This window comes from Calypte anna, chromosome 27, assembly GCF_003957555.1.
Source record: "Calypte anna isolate BGI_N300 chromosome 27, bCalAnn1_v1.p, whole genome shotgun sequence".
Lineage (NCBI taxonomy): Eukaryota > Metazoa > Chordata > Aves > Apodiformes > Trochilidae > Calypte > Calypte anna.
The window spans coordinates 5,203,289-5,219,559 of record NC_044272.1 but is presented as its reverse complement, the minus strand read 5'-3'; the positions used below and the strand labels follow the sequence as shown (position 1 = coordinate 5,219,559).

At 53.1% G+C, this 16,271-nt stretch overlaps 2 protein-coding genes across 3 annotated transcripts in view; one reads left to right on the top strand and one right to left on the bottom strand.

The window, feature by feature from the left end:
• Window positions 1-9,563, top strand: part of WNT3 (Wnt family member 3) — a 45,811-nt gene extending 36,248 nt beyond the window's left edge. Inside the window, exons 3-5 of the mRNA XM_008495336.2 lie at window positions 5,875-6,140; window positions 7,909-8,394; window positions 9,125-9,563. Coding sequence (XP_008493558.1) covers window positions 5,875-6,140; window positions 7,909-8,388 — 746 coding nt within the window. The 3' untranslated portion in view covers window positions 8,389-8,394; window positions 9,125-9,563. The remainder of the gene's footprint in view (window positions 1-5,874; window positions 6,141-7,908; window positions 8,395-9,124) is intronic.
• A 2,118-nt stretch (window positions 9,564-11,681) lies between these two features.
• NSF (N-ethylmaleimide sensitive factor, vesicle fusing ATPase) overlaps window positions 11,682-16,271 on the bottom strand; it is a 79,675-nt gene continuing 75,085 nt past the window's right edge. Inside the window, exons 20-21 of one of the 2 annotated variants that reach the window (XM_030465843.1) lie at window positions 13,786-13,841; window positions 11,682-13,385 (exon numbers count right to left, since the gene is read on the bottom strand). In XM_030465843.1, coding sequence (XP_030321703.1) covers window positions 13,370-13,385; window positions 13,786-13,841 — 72 coding nt within the window. In that variant the 3' untranslated portion in view covers window positions 11,682-13,369. The remainder of the gene's footprint in view (window positions 13,386-13,785; window positions 13,842-16,271) is intronic. The other variant, XM_030465842.1, reaches the window with a different exon arrangement.

Here is a 16,271-nt window from a genome sequence, read left to right as displayed (position 1 = left end):
AGCTGTGATAACCACCTGGATGAAGTCACCTCCAAGAATCAAAGAGGACCATTTCAGTTAATGTCATTGAATGCTCCCTTAGGATGATTGAAGCTATTTTGGGAGAAAAAAAAAAACTTCAAAGATGTAGTTCTCACAGCAATAGCATGGAAAATCATTTCTAATATAGCCTGAGAAGAAACTGAAGATAATTTCATTTTAAAGGAGCTGCAAAAATGTTAATCATCACAGTTGCTTCCATTCAAGCACAGCTTAGTCTGAAGATCACTGGACTGTGGGTGAATGCTGGAGCTGTTGGCAGTGGTTGGGCTGTGCAGACCCTCTCCCAGTTCTTGTGTTTAAGCCTTCCTTGGTGCCTTCTTCTGGGCACCTCATCCAGGCTTCCAGGGATGGTGTCAGCATGGGACCACAGGGACCCCTTCCTGAAATAGCCCCAGGGTTCCAGCCCCCAGCTCCATCCCCATCTTGCTTCTCTTCCCAACTTCACCATAAAATTCTCATCTTCCCTCTCACAATCTCTAGCACAGAATCATGGAATTCCAGACTGGGTTTTCATAGACTGGTTTGGGTTGGAGGCCCCCCCAGTGCCATGGGCAGGGACACCTCCCACCAGCCCAGGGGGCCCCAAGCCCCATCCAACCTTCAACACTGCCAGGGATGGGGCAGCCACAGCTTCTGGGGGCAACCTGGGCACCCAGGGGCTCAGCACCCTCACCCCAAACAATTTCTTCCTAAGATCTATCCTCAGTCTCCCCTTTTCCAGTTTTAAGCCATTAACCCTTGTGTGTTCCTACATGTCCTTGTCCCAAGCCCCTCTCCAGCTTTCTGCAACCTCCCCAGGGCCTTGAAGGCTTCAAACAGCAAAGCCATAAAGAGCAAACAGAGCACAGCCAAACCTTGGGGACTGATGTGGTCCCATTCAGGGGCTGCTGAGCACCACCCCGGGCTACAGGCTCTGCCTTGACCCCCCTGATTTCCCCCATGGCCCCTGCCCAAAGGTTTTTGCCATAAAATGCTGTAGCTGGGGAGGTTTTTGCTTCCCAAGGCTACTGAGTAGCTTCCTGCAAGTTGGTTTGGTTTGGGTTTTTTTTTTACGTTTGCTTTTTTTTTCCTTTAACCTGGGCTGGGAAGAAACAAAACCCAAAAAAACAACCCCAGCATGTGGATCACGTTTTTACAAGCAAATTCTCCAAGATGATTTATGCAGCAGGTGTGCAGCCTGGGATAAGGAGGGAAGAAAAACCTGCTTCCCCCCTTCTCTCCTTCTCTTTTCTTTTTAAAATAAGGTCAGTTCTTATTAAAAGACAACATCTATTCCAGCCAAGTCCCACCCCAAAACCAAGGCTGAGCCAACAGAGTTGCTGCTGCTGCCCTGGGAGGGTGAGGGGCTACTCTGTGTTAGTGATAAACTCTGAGATTTTGGTTAAAGTGCAGTGCCATGAGCTGGCTGGGAGTGCAGGAAGCTGGAGAACAGCTCCTGGGCTGGATGAGAGCTCTCTGAGCCACGGGCAGGGCTGGATCTGGCAGGAGCCTCAGAAGCATCGGGAGCCGGCACCATCCCCGCTCCTCTGCCCCTCGCTCCGCTCCGCTCCTCCTCTCCCTCTCCAGGGGGATCCCGCAGGTTCTCCAGGGGGATCCCGCAGGTTCTCCGGGAGCCTCCTCCATGCCCTGGATGCTGGGGGGGTCTGGCGGTGTGTGGCTGAGAGGAGGGGCTGCAGGTGCAGCGCTGGCAGATGGGTCCGGGGCTGCCTTTGGGGGTCCCTCTGTGCCGGGCTAAGCCCCTGCCACGAGCTGTGAAAAGGCAGCCCCGCACCACGATAACCCCACGGCTTTTCTCAGCCGTGACACCCGCTGTCATTTGCATCTAAACAGGGGTGTGTGGGATCAGGGGCCGTCTTGATATAAACTCAACAGCTTAACGGGAGGGGGAGGGAAAGGAGAGAGAGGGGAGAGAGAAAAATAAGCTTATACCGATGAGAAAGAGCTAAGCTTCCTCCCCTACTGTGAGCCAGGGCGAGCGGGACCATCCCAGCCCCGCAGTCGTTTCAAATCGGTGCCGCATTCACACGCCCTTTGGGCCATTCTGCTCCGGTGGCGGGGGGCTGGGGACAGCCATCAATAGGGATTTCCCAGCCGGGCTGGCGGGATTGGAGGGTGACGGCAGGACAGGGGAACATTGCCCCGTTGCTACGAGGTGCTCCTGGGGAATGCCAGTGCTCTGTGCCGTGGGTACGCTGGCCGGCGGAAACATTCTGCATTATGCTGGTAATAGAGTGTGACACGGAGCGAACAATGGGAAATTGAGTGTCCCAGCAGGTAACGGGCCCGGCTGGGAGACAGTCGCAGTGGTGCACTGTCAAGACGGCTCTAATCCTCCCTCGCCAGCCCCTCCCCTGGTTCTGGGAACTCTGCTCCCGCATTTCATCTCTGGGAAATTCTCCCGGCTCCTCGCCCAGACCCAGGGGAGAATTCCAAGGCGAAGGGGTTTGTGCTCACTGCTTGCCCCCCCCCCCCAGCCCCGGCAGGGTGGGCAGAGCTCCTGGGGTTGCTGGGGGCTGCAGCCCCCCGGGATGGTTCAGATCCTCAGCTCCCATCCCAGCACAGAGCCCGCTCCATCCCGTGCCCGGCGCCTTCCCACCCCCTCGGGAACAGGAGCAGAGGAGATGTCAGCCAGGAGAGAGACTCGTGTCCCCCCCAGCTGTCCTGGGATGGGGCCAGGGGACTGCCCAGCTCCTCTGATCTCATCTGCTTTAGCTCACTGGCCACCCAAACAGCTTTTGTCAGGCTGAACCACTCCGGTTGGAGCAGTCACCTCCACCCGGCCCGGAGCCCCCAGTGGTACCAGAATAAGCAACTGGTGAACGATACCGAAGGGAACCTGAGCAGGTAGAGGCTGGATCCCTCTGTTGGAGGTGTGGAGGGAAAGGAGGCAAGAGTTTAAATTAAAATCACAGACTCATCATGGTTGGAAAGGACCTTCAAGATCATCAAGTCCAACTGTAAACCTGACACCACCATAACCACGAAATCTTCCCCCAAAGCTCCACATCTACCCAGGGACAGCAACTCCACCACCTCCCTAGGCAGCCTGTCCCAGTGCTTCACCACTCTTTGGGTGACAACATTTTTCCTAATATCCAATCTGAACCTCTCCTGGTGCAACTTGAACCTGTTTCCTCTTGTCCTAAATTTAAAAGAAAGTAAAAACCACAACGTGGTCCCACTGGCCAAGACAGGATTGAGCAGCCCTGGTTTAGGATCACGTTTGGCTCCAAGATCTGAGCTCCCCAAGCTGCAGGAGAGGAGAGCAGGGGGCACATACCCACGAGTTGCCTCTTCCCAGTGCCTCTGTTTGAGGTTCCTGGGGGTTGGGAGCTTCCCCCAACCTCTGCAGGGAAGGCCAAGGAGCAAGACCTGGTGCCAGGCACAAGGCAAGAACAGGTCAGGGATGCACAGGGCAGGGGAGAAGATGGTCCACAGCACCCACTCTCAGAGGATGGGACAGTCCCCAAGGTCATCACTGGTCTGCACCAGCAGAAAAGTTTGGCTTTGTCCCACATCCCCTGATGTCCTGGTGGTTCAGTCCCCTTACATCCACGAGGCAGCTGGAGCCACCTCCCCAGGACACCACCCACCCAGGAGAGTCCTCAGACAATGCTCCAAGCAATGCCTGGTCCCACCAGAGAGGCTCTGAAGAGAACAGAAAAGAAAGATGTCCCCAAGGAGAAAAGTGTCTGAGGTTTATTTGCACCATGCTTGGGGATGCCTGTATTTGGTTTTCAGCTGTATTGAAGTCAAGAGTCAAACTCCTGTTGATTTCAAAAATGAGTAAAAGTAGTTCAACAAACACACCACAAAAAAAAAAAAAAAAAATTAAAAGCACCCCAAGCAGAAGCAGAGCTGTGTAGCTCAACAACCAGGTCATGGCTGCAAGAACCCAGAACCAAGTCCAGAGACTGAAGTTTCTGTGCTGAGCAAGGAAACACAGCAGGGACTTCCCAGTCTGTGTCCTAATGCAGGAGAGAGCTCCCACCTGCCCTCAGCTGTGCTGGAATCATGGAACCATTTTGGTTGGAGAAGCCCTTTAGGATCCTGGAGTCCAACCCTTCCCCCATCCCTGCCAAGGCCACCCCTGCCCCATGTCCCTCATCCCCACATCTCCAGGCTCTGAAACCCCTCCAGGGATGATGGGGACTCCAGCCCTGCCCTGGGCAGCCTGGGCCAGGCCCTGACAACCCTTTCCAGGCAGAAATTGTCCCCAAGCTCCAACCTAAACCTGGGAAACCTGAGGCTTCCCTTCAGCCCTACCATTTTGCAGCTGCAAGGGAGTGTTTGCTTCTCCCCACCCTTCTGGAGAGAGTAATTAAGCCCAGAAGAAGATGCAGAGAGGGGCAATCAGCCTGAGGAGTGTCATGGGCAACATTTCTGGAAAAATTTCACAAATGGGGCTCTCTGAGCACTGTAAAATGGAGGTTTTGCTGTCTACAAGGACCACAAATAAATGCAGGGGCCATTAAAAGCCCCTTGAAGATGAGAGCCCATGTGAACACAGGAACAAAGTCTATGAACTGGCTGGGCTTCAATCTGAGTTGGAAATTCAAAGGGAACCATTATCCTGGCTCCAAACCAGTGGAAGGGCCACCAGTCAGAGCAGCAGCAAAAGGACCTGAGTCTGACAGCCTGAGAGCTGAGTTCAGAGCAGGTCACCACCTCTACAATGACCTCCTGAAGAGTTCAGAGACCCAGACACACTCTGCAGGAAACACCCTTTCAGTTTAACAGGGTATTGTCCACTCTCAGAGTGCAAGACTCCCCAAAACATGACATTAAACTCATGGACATCACAGTAGAAAAATGCCATCACATTATGTGGACAATATCATCTCCTTCTGTATCCTCTAAAGCCAGCTTGAGGATTATTGTTATTTGGTGTTTCTAACACTTCAGAAATTACCTCTGGTAAGCCAAGGAAACCTGTCTGAGACTCACGGAACCATGGAATGTCTGGATGGCTCCATGGCAGCTGCTGCTTTAGGTGTCCCAGCAGCACCTCAGTACTGGGCTCAGGTGATTTCCATCCAGACCAACACACCCCAAATAAGATTTTCCTTCTGTTTATGGAAAGGCCCCAATGTTCAGGCAGAAGGTCCTGCAGTGTGCAGGGCTGATGGAGAGGTTTTGGGTTGTGATGGAGAAAGCAGCTCCCTGGTGAGCTTGGAGATCCAGAGCAGCAGTTCTGGCCTTTCCCACCCATCCTGCTTGGCCTTGTCCTTCCCAGCCCCACCTGAAGCTAAAATCCAGACAATGTCAGCATCCTCATGGCTTCTGGTGGCTTCCCCACACCCCTCTGCAGTTTTCCTGCTGCTGCCCAAAGTCCAGGTCAGGCCCCCCCAGGATGAGCAGGGAGAGTTTGAGCCCTTGCCCTGCCATGGTCAGAGGTGGATGAGGTGATGGGCAGAGGTGAGACATTTAACAGGAATTCTCAGCTCCTGGGCTCTGTTCTGCTGCTGCCTCCCCTGTATCACCTGGAACCTCTCCCTGTTTCAGTCTGTGCATGAGCCTCACCTCCCTTTGGGCTGCCTCCAGCTCTGGGGTCCCTCTTTGGGTTTTCAGACCAGGTATTACCCCACTAACTCTTTCCTGAGGCCCCTCAAGCTCTCCCTGAGGTTTTGGTTGGGTTTGGGGGAAACGTTGTCCTTGGGACAGAGCAGGAGCCACCCCCTTCCCCTCCCCTGACCTGGGGCAGAAACAGCTCCCTGAACAAGGAGCAACTTTTTGCTTTTCAGTGAGGTTTAGGTGATGCTGGAGGAGGTTGGGAAGGAGAACAGCAGTGTAACCCTGACTGACCCCCCCATGGGCTCTGTTCCTCCCCAGCCACAAGGGAATCTGCCTTCGTCCACGCCATCGCCTCGGCCGGGGTGGCCTTTGCCGTCACCCGCTCCTGCGCCGAGGGCACCTCCACCATCTGTGGCTGTGACTCCCACCACAAAGGACCCCCAGGAGATGGCTGGAAGTGGGGGGGGTGCAGCGAGGATGCTGATTTTGGGGTGCTGGTGTCCCGGGAATTTGCAGACGCCCGAGAGAACCGCCCGGACGCGCGCTCGGCCATGAACAGACACAACAACGAGGCGGGCAGGACGGTGAGTGCTCCGCAGGGACACAGCACCCATCACCCCGGGATGGCCCAGCCTGCCTCCCCCTGACACCCCAGCACCCCAACCATGCCCGGGCAGGAGCTCTCTGGGGTTATTTTCTAGGGTACAGCATCTGTCCTTACTCCAATCAGATGGGAAGGGGTTAAGAAAAGCTGAACCCTGTGGCCCTTCCAGCACAAACATCTCCCAGGGCAGCTGTAGGGACACCCCTGGGCTGCCCCAAACCCCATGGTGAGAGGTTTCCTCCCATGCTGCTCCTTCCTCTCTGCTCCCCATTGAAACTTTGTCCCACCGCTGATTCCTTGGAGCACCTGATCCTTGTCAGCCCCTTCCAGATGAAATATTCCATCCCCTTCCTGTTGCCTGCAGGGCCTGGGGCTGTCCCAGCTCCTGTGCAAAGCCACCACCCCTCAGCCCTCTCACATCCAGGACACTGGAACAGGGCTGGAAGCAAACACCAGATATTGCCAGGCAGAGGTGTGGGGGGGTGGAAGCTGTGACCTGTGTCACCCTGGGGCAGTGTCCTGTAGAGAAACCCAAAGAAACCTCTCAGGATTGTAACACAAATCAGTGACATTTTGCTCCACACAGAAGGTTTCTGAGGAAGAGCATCGGGTCCTTGGGCTGACTATTTCATTCCCTCTTGTGCAGACTGCCAGGACACGGGGGTTGTTCCACATCCACGGGTGTCAGGGACATCTTCCAGCCCTCGGCTTCTCTGGGCTCTGATTGCCCACAGGGAGGGACAGAGCTTGGGACTGGATCAGATGGGATCAGGTTGGGTTAGATTGGGATGCACGGATGCTGTAACATGAGGAAAGGGTGAGGGGGCTGGGAGCTGGAGGAGGAATCTCAGCAATGCCCACAGATACCCACAGGGTGGGTGCCAGGAGGAGGGAACCAGGCTAGTGTCCAGTGACAGGACAAGGGGCAATGGTCACAAACTGGGACATGGGAGGTTCAACAAAACATAAGGAGCAGCTTCTCTAGTGTGAGGGTGGCAGAGCCCTGGAACAGGCTGCCCAGAGAGGTGGTGGGGTCTCTGGAGACATTCCCAACCCACCTGGACACCCCCCTGTGTCACCTGCTGGGGGTGACCCTGCCCTGGCAGGGGGGTGGATTAGATGATCTCCAAAGGTTCCTTCCAACCCCTGACATTCTGTGATTAGAGCAGATGCCCCCACCCTAACAAAGCTCTTCTAGCACATCTCTGCCTGGAGATGTTTCTGCCTCACACCCAAGATCCCAAACAAAACACTCAAACCCAGGCCTTCCAGCCCAAGCTCAGATCACAGAATCACAGGATGTTTAGGTTGGAAGAGACCTCCAAGATCATCCAGTCCAACATTTGACCAACCCCACACTCAGCTCCTAACCCAGCTCCAAATGCCTTTTAAATGCCTCCAGGGATGGGGACTCCACCCCTGTCCTGGGCCATCCCAATGCCTGACAACCCTCTTGGTGAAAAACTATTTCCTGACATCCAACCTAAGCCTCCCCTGGCACAGCTTCCATCCATTCCCTCTGCTCCTATCCCATCCCTCAGGAGCAGAGGCTTTTTCCCTCCTCTCTCCAGCTCCCTCGAGGCAGCTGCAGGGATCCATATGGATCTCCTCTCCCCTCTTCTCCAGACTGAGGTGCTCAGATCCAGATGTTTAAACCCAGGTACCAAAGTTGGGTGACTGAACACAACTCCTGGGTCTCAGGGGCTGCTGCTGACCCCCTGACCTCCTCCTTTTCCCTCCCTGGACAGACCATCCTGGACCACATGCACCTGAAGTGCAAGTGCCACGGGCTGTCGGGCAGCTGCGAGGTGAAGACCTGCTGGTGGGCACAGCCGGATTTCCGGGCCATCGGGGATTTCCTGAAGGACAAATACGACAGCGCCTCCGAGATGGTGGTGGAGAAGCACCGGGAGTCCCGGGGCTGGGTGGAAACTCTGAGGGCCAAGTACGCCCTCTTCAAACCCCCGACGGAGCGGGACCTGGTCTACTACGAGAACTCCCCCAACTTCTGTGAGCCCAACCCCGAGACGGGCTCCTTCGGGACCAGGGACAGGACGTGCAACGTCACCTCCCACGGGATCGATGGCTGCGATCTGCTGTGCTGCGGCCGCGGCCACAACACCAGGACTGAGAGGAGGAAGGAGAAATGTCACTGCATCTTCCACTGGTGCTGCTACGTCAGCTGCCAGGAGTGCGTCCGTGTCTACGATGTCCACACCTGCAAGTAACCCCAGGTAGGTCTGGGGGGGTCTGCTGGGAAGGGCTGGGCGGGGGTGTCTATCCCACCCGTGATCAGAGCCCGTGGGGTGGCCTCAGAGGATGGGGGAACAAAATGCTGATGGATTTGGTCGGGGCAGACCCCCACACAGCCACCTCCAGCTCACAGCATCCCCCCCAAACGGGGAGGCCCAAGGCTGGAGCTGCCCCTGCAGCCACCCTGGGTGAGGCGTGGGAGGCTGAGCAGAGGGGACAGGGAATGTCACAGTGAGGAATGAATGGTCACAGCAGTCAGGGACACACAGCACACAGGAAGCTCCCAGCTCTGTCCTCCTCCCAGCTCTGTCCCATGGAGGTGCCAGTCCAGGGGTTCAGATGGAGCTCAGAGCACCTCTCCGGGCACAAGGTATGAGCCAGGTGAGCTGCTACACCAGCTCTGCCCATCACTGATGGACAGGGAGACAGAAGCCCTGGCAAGAAGAAATTTCTGTCCCAGGTTTCTTGTCAGCCCTGCCCCATCAGACTTCACCAAACCTTCCACCCAGCAGAAGAGAAGGAAGGGTGGATGGGGAAGGGAGAGCTTCATCCCACAGCACCATTCCAGGCAGACCCTTCCCTTCCCACAAAAGCTCTGGAGCTGCCTGGTCCATGAGTCCACATCTCCCAGAAGGGCTCCATGACCCATCCCATGTCCCTCCCCAGGCACAGCCCTTCCCTGACCCTCCTTTGGGGCTTTTGTGTTTTCAGGGCCCTGCAAACCACACAGATCAGGAGTTCCTGTCCTAGTGGGCTCCTCCAGGGGTGCTGAGGTCCCAGCCCACATTCCCAGCTCCCACACAGCAGTGATGTAACACAGAGATCTGTCCCAAACATCCAGGTTGGGTCTCCTCCCTGACTTGTCCGTGGCAGGAGCAGCACAAGGAGCAATAAATCAGGGACAGCCCCTGGTCTGGAGCCCTCAGCGTGGCCCTGGCCCTCAGACTGTGCCTGGAGAGAACCAGAGCCAAGTTCTGGGTCCCTCTGCAGAACCCAGGAGGAGTTTGTGACCTGAAGGTGAAGATCACCCCAGAGCTCAACACCCCCAGCTCAGATAACCCCTCTCTGATATGCATTCTATTTAAAAGTATATATTAAATTCCCTGTCTGGAAAGATTCCAAGTACCTGACTTTAAACAGAATCCCTTTTTTTGTTTGTTTGTTTTGTTTGGGTTTGTTTTGGTTTTGTTTTTAATCAAGAAAAGATATTTAATATTAAATAGAACATTTATTGCCTTGTAATTATTTTACTGTAGCCAGGTATTCTAGCACTGAATGGAAGATCTTTTTCCATCAATCTGCTGTATCCAAAGTTTTGTATAAAGTTGTAGAGGTCGATTTTTTTTTTATTTTATATTCAGAAAATGTCTCTTTTTATAAGCATTATTTATTATACAATGTATATACTTGAGTTAACTAAGATTATATATTATATAAATATATATATTTGGAGAAAAATATATTTCAACTTGCATTTCTTTTTGTGGTACATCATTAAAGAAAAGGTAAAAAACCAAAAATCTATACTTGCCAGCTTGTGTGGTTTGCCTCTGGAGGTCCTTTATTTCCTGTTGAACATCCCTGGGCTGTGGTCACCATCCTGCCCAGGGACAGCCACCTGAGCACGAGGTGATGACAGAGATCCCCACACAGAGGGGATTTTACTGCTGCATGCCAAGGTTTTATTTCTTCTCCCAGTGCCACCCCTGTGCAGACACCACAGGATGCACACAGCTCCCACACCCCCAGCCAGGGGTCACCAGATCCCCCCTGCGTGGTCTGGGCAGACCCAGATCCCAGTGTTCCCATTTCAAAACATTTTCTCCTGTCCAAGAAAAACGGTGTGGGTGTTCCTGCAACACCTCCCACACAGTGAAGATGCTTTTAAGTGCACACATTTTCCACAGCACTGACCTCAAATATCTGGGGCAAACCCCAAACCCGATCACTCTCTGCCTCAGCTCATTCACAAAGCTGCATTTCCCTTCTCACTGTGTCCCTGAGCTGCTCGTGCAGGACTGATGCTGTCTGACTGTTGTCTGACCACCAGACTCTGCCTGTGCCACCTCCTCCCACTGCCACCTCCCACTCCCACTGCCAGCTACAGGAACCCCAAGGTTGTTCTGCTACAACCCAGGGAACCCAGAATTCCTTCCTCGTGGAGCACTTTGAGCTCAGGGTGATGGGCAGACACCCAAAGATGTGAAGCTCTAAACACCCCAGGAAGCACCACAATCTGTCCCCCAACACCCATCCCAACACTTGGTCTTTCAGACCATTCTAAAGAGTTCAGGGAAAAGCAGCACAGGGCAAGGAGGGGGCTGAAGAATCCTGCTGCTCTCTGAAGCAGTCTCACTCCTGCCCTGGCCATGTGTCAGGGAGAAAATGTGGTGGGAAGGGGGGACAAGGAGGAATTCTCTTCTGGCACCTGCAGGAAACATCTTGGATGGAGAGTTTGGGTTGGAATGGGGGGATCTGTCCCACCCAAGAGTTTGCCCTGGTTTTCCAGCATGGCCTCCAAGTGTGATCCTCCTGCCCTGCAGACACAGAGAAATGTCTGGGGGTTCATCAGCACTGCAAGGTCTGGAACGCTCTAGAAGGACTGGACCTGAGGTCTGCTTGCCCAGCTATGGAGTTACAGAATGGTTCAGGTTGGAAGAGGCCTTTAAAGGTCACCCAGTCCAACCCCCTCTGAGCAGAGACATCTTCAGCTAGGCCAAGCCCCATCCAACCTGACCTGGAAGGATCCCAGGGATGGGGTTCCCACCACATCTCTGGGCAGCCTGGACCAGTGTCCCACCACCCTCATGGTTAAAAAATTTCTTCCCAATATCTGGCCTGAATCTCCTGTCAGTTTCAAACCATCACCACTTGTCCTATCACCACAGACCCTGCTAAAAACTCTGTCCTCATCTTTCTTATTTCCCCTTTAAGTATTGAAAGGTCACAGTAAGGTCTCCCCCAGAGCCTTCTCTTCTCCAGGCTGAACCACCCCAGCTCTCAGCAGAAGTGCTCCAGCCCCTGGATTATTTTTGTGGACTCCTCTGGACTCACTCCAACAGCTCCATGTCCTTCCTGTTCCCAGGACTCCAGAGCTGGACACGGTGCTGCAGATGGGGTCTCAGCAGACTGGCTGGGAATGTCTTAAATCCATCCATGCTCAGGTCCCCACTGAACATCCCTCTGGCCACCAACAGCCTGGGACCATCTTCATGTTGTACATCAGCACTCATGGACCTCTGATCAATCAGCACTAAAGACAAAGATGTCTCCCAGCTCATCACAAGGAGTTGTGCTTTTTATTGAATCCATTGAATGTGCAATTAAATCAGATATTTATTCATCAATATACTTCTGGACAAAGACACAACGAGGTTTACATCATTTGCTCTGAAATATAAGTTAACGTGTGCTGCTGCTGTCCCTGGGACCAGCAGAGGAAAAGAACAAAGAAATTCACAAGATCGTACACAAAATGAGAGGGAATAATAACCACTGGGACTTGCAAAGTCACCACTACACAACAGCACTGCCAAAGGACAAGAAACCAGAGTGGAGTGACTCAAATACTCCTCCTGCTGTAAGCACACTAAGGACTCCAGTGCCTCCACCTTGGCCTGGAAGGATGTGGGGCAACCTCCTTCCCTGGGAACACCACCTGGGGAGGAGCTGCCAGCCCTTTGCAGCGTGTCTGGTCAAGTTTAGGAAGCTCCACTGACTAAGATCTCATAAATGGCTTTGATTTCATGCCCCACCAAATTGAGGTATGTTCCATCACCCTTATTAAGTCTGGGGAGCCAAAGAACCAGGGGGGAACAGCCTCATGCAGTCATCACCAACAGCATCCCAGTGACGTGAGGTGAGTGCTGGGGAAGGACCACATAGCAGAGTCTGATACATTCCTTCATCTCAGTGCAAAAGCAGGGTAATACACACCTCGTGCAGCTGCAGAGCTTGGCCTCCTCTCTGTCTCCAGGGAGGAAGTCCAACCTTTGGTAATATGGCAGGAAAATGGGATCTAATGAAGCTGGCTTATACCGAAGGTGCCATCTGCATGAAGAGCTTCAGGCTGGAACCAGCATCTCTAAAACTGTTGTTCAGTTAACAACAAGCTTTGATGCCTAAATACTGGATTTGGAAATTCCCTCTGCTCTTCCCTGCCTTCTTCCAGCTCCTGATGCCACCAGCCAAGCTTCCTCACCAGACCACAAAATCCCTGGGTGTAAAGGAGAGCAGGCAGCAGCAGTGAGGCAGTGCTGGAGCTGAATTACCATGGGCACTGTCTGCAGGTTACCAGCCTGGCTCAGGGGTTGGTGAGGCACAGGGTGACACCACAAGAAAGTGTTCCTCAGGGTAACCCAGAGCAGAATTTAATTTGTCCTCACCACAGACTGACAGCATGTCTTGGGAATCAGGATTTCTCTCCTATGGCAGCAACTGGATGCTGGGTACAAGTGAGCATCAGCTTCAGAACTTACAGGACATTTCCCCCATGCTGAAATCAAATGAGAAGGCAGCCTCACCTGCACACAGACAGAAGCACAGTGCTCAGGAGACACTTCCACATGACATCAGTAAAGACAAAGAGTAAAGATACAGTATTGCACTACACATGCAGATTCCACATGGGGTTCTTGGAAAGAGGGGAGCATTTCACTTTGTCCAATGTGTTGAACACAGAAGAGTAAAGATCCCAGTGTATATTCTCCAGGTTGGTCACTTTTCCAGCTGTAGATCTTGCACTTGGTCCACCTTCAGTCTAGGGGAGGAACTCTTGCAAAAGAAGCCAAATCCATCAGGAAAGCATGCACATGTATAAAAGCATCAAGCACACACTGGAACCCACTCACATGTAGCCAGGAAAGGGACTGTTGGGAGTTTCCCCAGCACAGGTACTGCCCTACATGTTTTAGAAAGTCATTTTCTAGGAGGTGCCACTGTCAAGACTGGACTCAACTACTCCCTGTGATACCTACAGGGGAAAAAGTAGGACATCCTTCTCTCAGACAGGAGAAATACAAGAGATCAAAGTTCCAGATTTTAGACAAACAACTGGATTTTAACTCCAGCAGAATCTCTTCTGAATTATTTTAATTAAAGAAAACTAAACGGTGATCCAATATCTCATTTAGATTTTGAAGTCCCAAGTAAATTAACCAAAGCAGAGAATTCAGGCATGCAGCTCTGCATAACAGCTTCTGGACCTCCCCCCTCCCAGAACACCTGTGAGGAGAACTGACCTGATACCCAGCTCTGGAAACACCCGAGGGGCCAACAGTGAGGGCAGAAACCCCACACTGCAGGCTCCCCTCAGAGAGGTGTCTGCTTCTGAGCAGGAATTTTACATGATGCTTTAAAATAAAAGTACTCACGTTCCTTCTTCTCGCAGAAGAGCCAAGAATTTTTTCACCCGATACTCAGGATCCATCTAAACACCAAACAAAGGAGATCTCCATTAATGTGACACAACCTCTCAGGTAGCACCATAGGAAAATGAGGCTGGAAGGACAGCTGGAGGTGTGTGTGTGTGTTTGCTTTGTCCCTGCATCAGCCTGGCCAGAGCATGGAAACAAAACCACTGAGAGAGCTCCACATGATCCAGGCCAGAAGCACACAGAGCATCCCCAGCAGGTTCTGCTGCTCTGAGGGCAATCTGCCCACCCACACTGTGCCTCCTGCTCTGTCCCCTTCCCAGAGCTGGGGCAGAACAGTCCAGAGCAGATGGGATTGAACATGGGTCCTGAAGAGACCCTGGAGCTGCTGGGAGGGCTGGAGCAGCTCTGGAGCCAGGGGGAGAGAGTTGGGGGTGTTGAGGCTGGAGAAGAGAAGGATCCCATGGGGAGACCTTAGAGCACCTTCCAGTGCCTGAAGGGGCTCCAGGAAAGCTGGGGAGGGACTTGGGACAAGGGCCTGGAGGGATGGGATGAGGGGGAAGGGTTTGCAGCTGGGAGAGGGGAGATGGAGAGGAGATCTTGGGCAGGGAGGGAGGGAGGGAGAAATTGTTTGGGGTGAGGGTGCTGAGCCCCTGGGTGCCCAGGTTGCCCCCAGAAGCTGTGGCTGCCCCATCCCTGGCAGTGTTGAAGGATGGATGGGGCTTGGAGCCCCCTGGGCTGGTGGGAGGTGTCCCTGCCCATGGCAGGGGTGGCACTGGGGGGGGTTTAAGGTCCTTCCAACCCAAGAAATTGGGTCACCTGAGAGCACTGCAAAAGGGCAGCCAAGGATACCTCAAAACTAAACTTTTCTGGATTCACAATGCAGCTCGTGAGTGTATCCACTCTTCAAAGGCATCTTGTGAACAAGAACATGACATCAGTCCAGGACATTTGGTGTATACAAGATGGCCAAAGTATGAGACACTGAGCACCAGTAGCTGGACATGAAAGAAGGCCAGAAATAGAAACAAAAATAGTTTGAGGGAAATTATGCTCCCAATAAGTGTAGCTTTACAGGGCTTGTACCCAAGGTCTCAAAGCAATGCAGTGGTTCATGGTGGTCCAAGAAAGGATTTGGCTGTTGAGAGACTGGTTCAGCAAGACTGCACCAGAAACAAACTGAAAGTCATTTGAATATCTGAATACCTACACAGAGCACACACCAGGTTACTGGTCTGGTAAAAAAACCCAAAACCCAACACAATTAAATTCAGTGACTGCAGAAAAAGAAACCAGATGCATGTTCTTTGCAAAGAATTCATTCACCATGGGATCTACTCAGCTGAATTTTTGAGAAACTCCATCCATCACTTGGAATCTTTAAGGAATTTCAGATTTAAATCCCTTTCTAAAAAGCTGTGGTCCAGTTCACTGAGGAAAGGAACAAGCCTTGGACTTTCTGCTTCCCTGTGAAAGGGAGCCAGCTGTAGCCTCTCAGTGCATTTGGGTGAGTGTTCTGCTCACCCCATCCCTGAACTGACAGCAGCTCAGCAGATGTCAACACTTCAGACCTTCTGGAGCAGAACTTGGTCATATCTTGCTTCCATCTCCTATTCCACAACTACCTGAAGTGAGTGTGCTAACATAAGTCTTGTTGCTACCAAGCTACAGCAGCAAAGGTGATCAGAGAGTAAGTGCAGAGGAAGGAGCCCTGGGGTGCCTGGGGCACAGAGGGATGCACAGAGGGATGACCATGAGCCAACAATGTCCCCGTGGTGCCAAGCAGGCTCCTGGCACCTGGGGGGTGCTCAGTAGGTCAGGAGAGGTTCTGCTCCCCCTCTGCTCTGCCTTGGGGAGGCCACATCTGGAATATTGTGTCCAGTTCTGGGATCCTCAGTTCCAGGACAGGGAACTGCTGGAGAGAGCCCAGAGCAGAGGCACAGAGCTGCTGAAGGGAGTGGAACATCTCCTGGTGAGGAAAGGCTGAGGGAGCTGAGGGGCTCTGAGCTTGGAGAGGAGAATGAGGGGGGAGCTGAGGAATGGTTATAAATATGTAGAGGTGAGTGGCAGGAGGATGGAGCCAGGCTCTGCTCAGGGATGTCCAGTGACAGGACAAGGGGTGCAAGCTGGAGCAGAGGAGGTTCCCCAGAAACATCAGGAAAAACTTTTGCAGTGTGAGGGTGAGGGAGCCCTGGCCCAGGCTGCCCAGGGGGGTGTGGAGTCTCCTTCTCTGCAGACATTCAAACCCCTCCTGGACACCTCCCTGTGTGCCCTGCTGGAGGTGACCCTGCTCTGACAGGGGATTGCACTCCAGGGGCTCTCGGGGTCCCTTCCAACCCTGACATTCTGTGATTTCTGTTACCAATGAGCTGTCAGCAGTGCCAGCCCTTCATTTCACACTTCATGGCTGACACAGATCTGCCTGTCTCCTCTCCATTCTGTCTGGTTATGGATTCTTCTACAAAACAGTGGTCTTGTTAGAACAC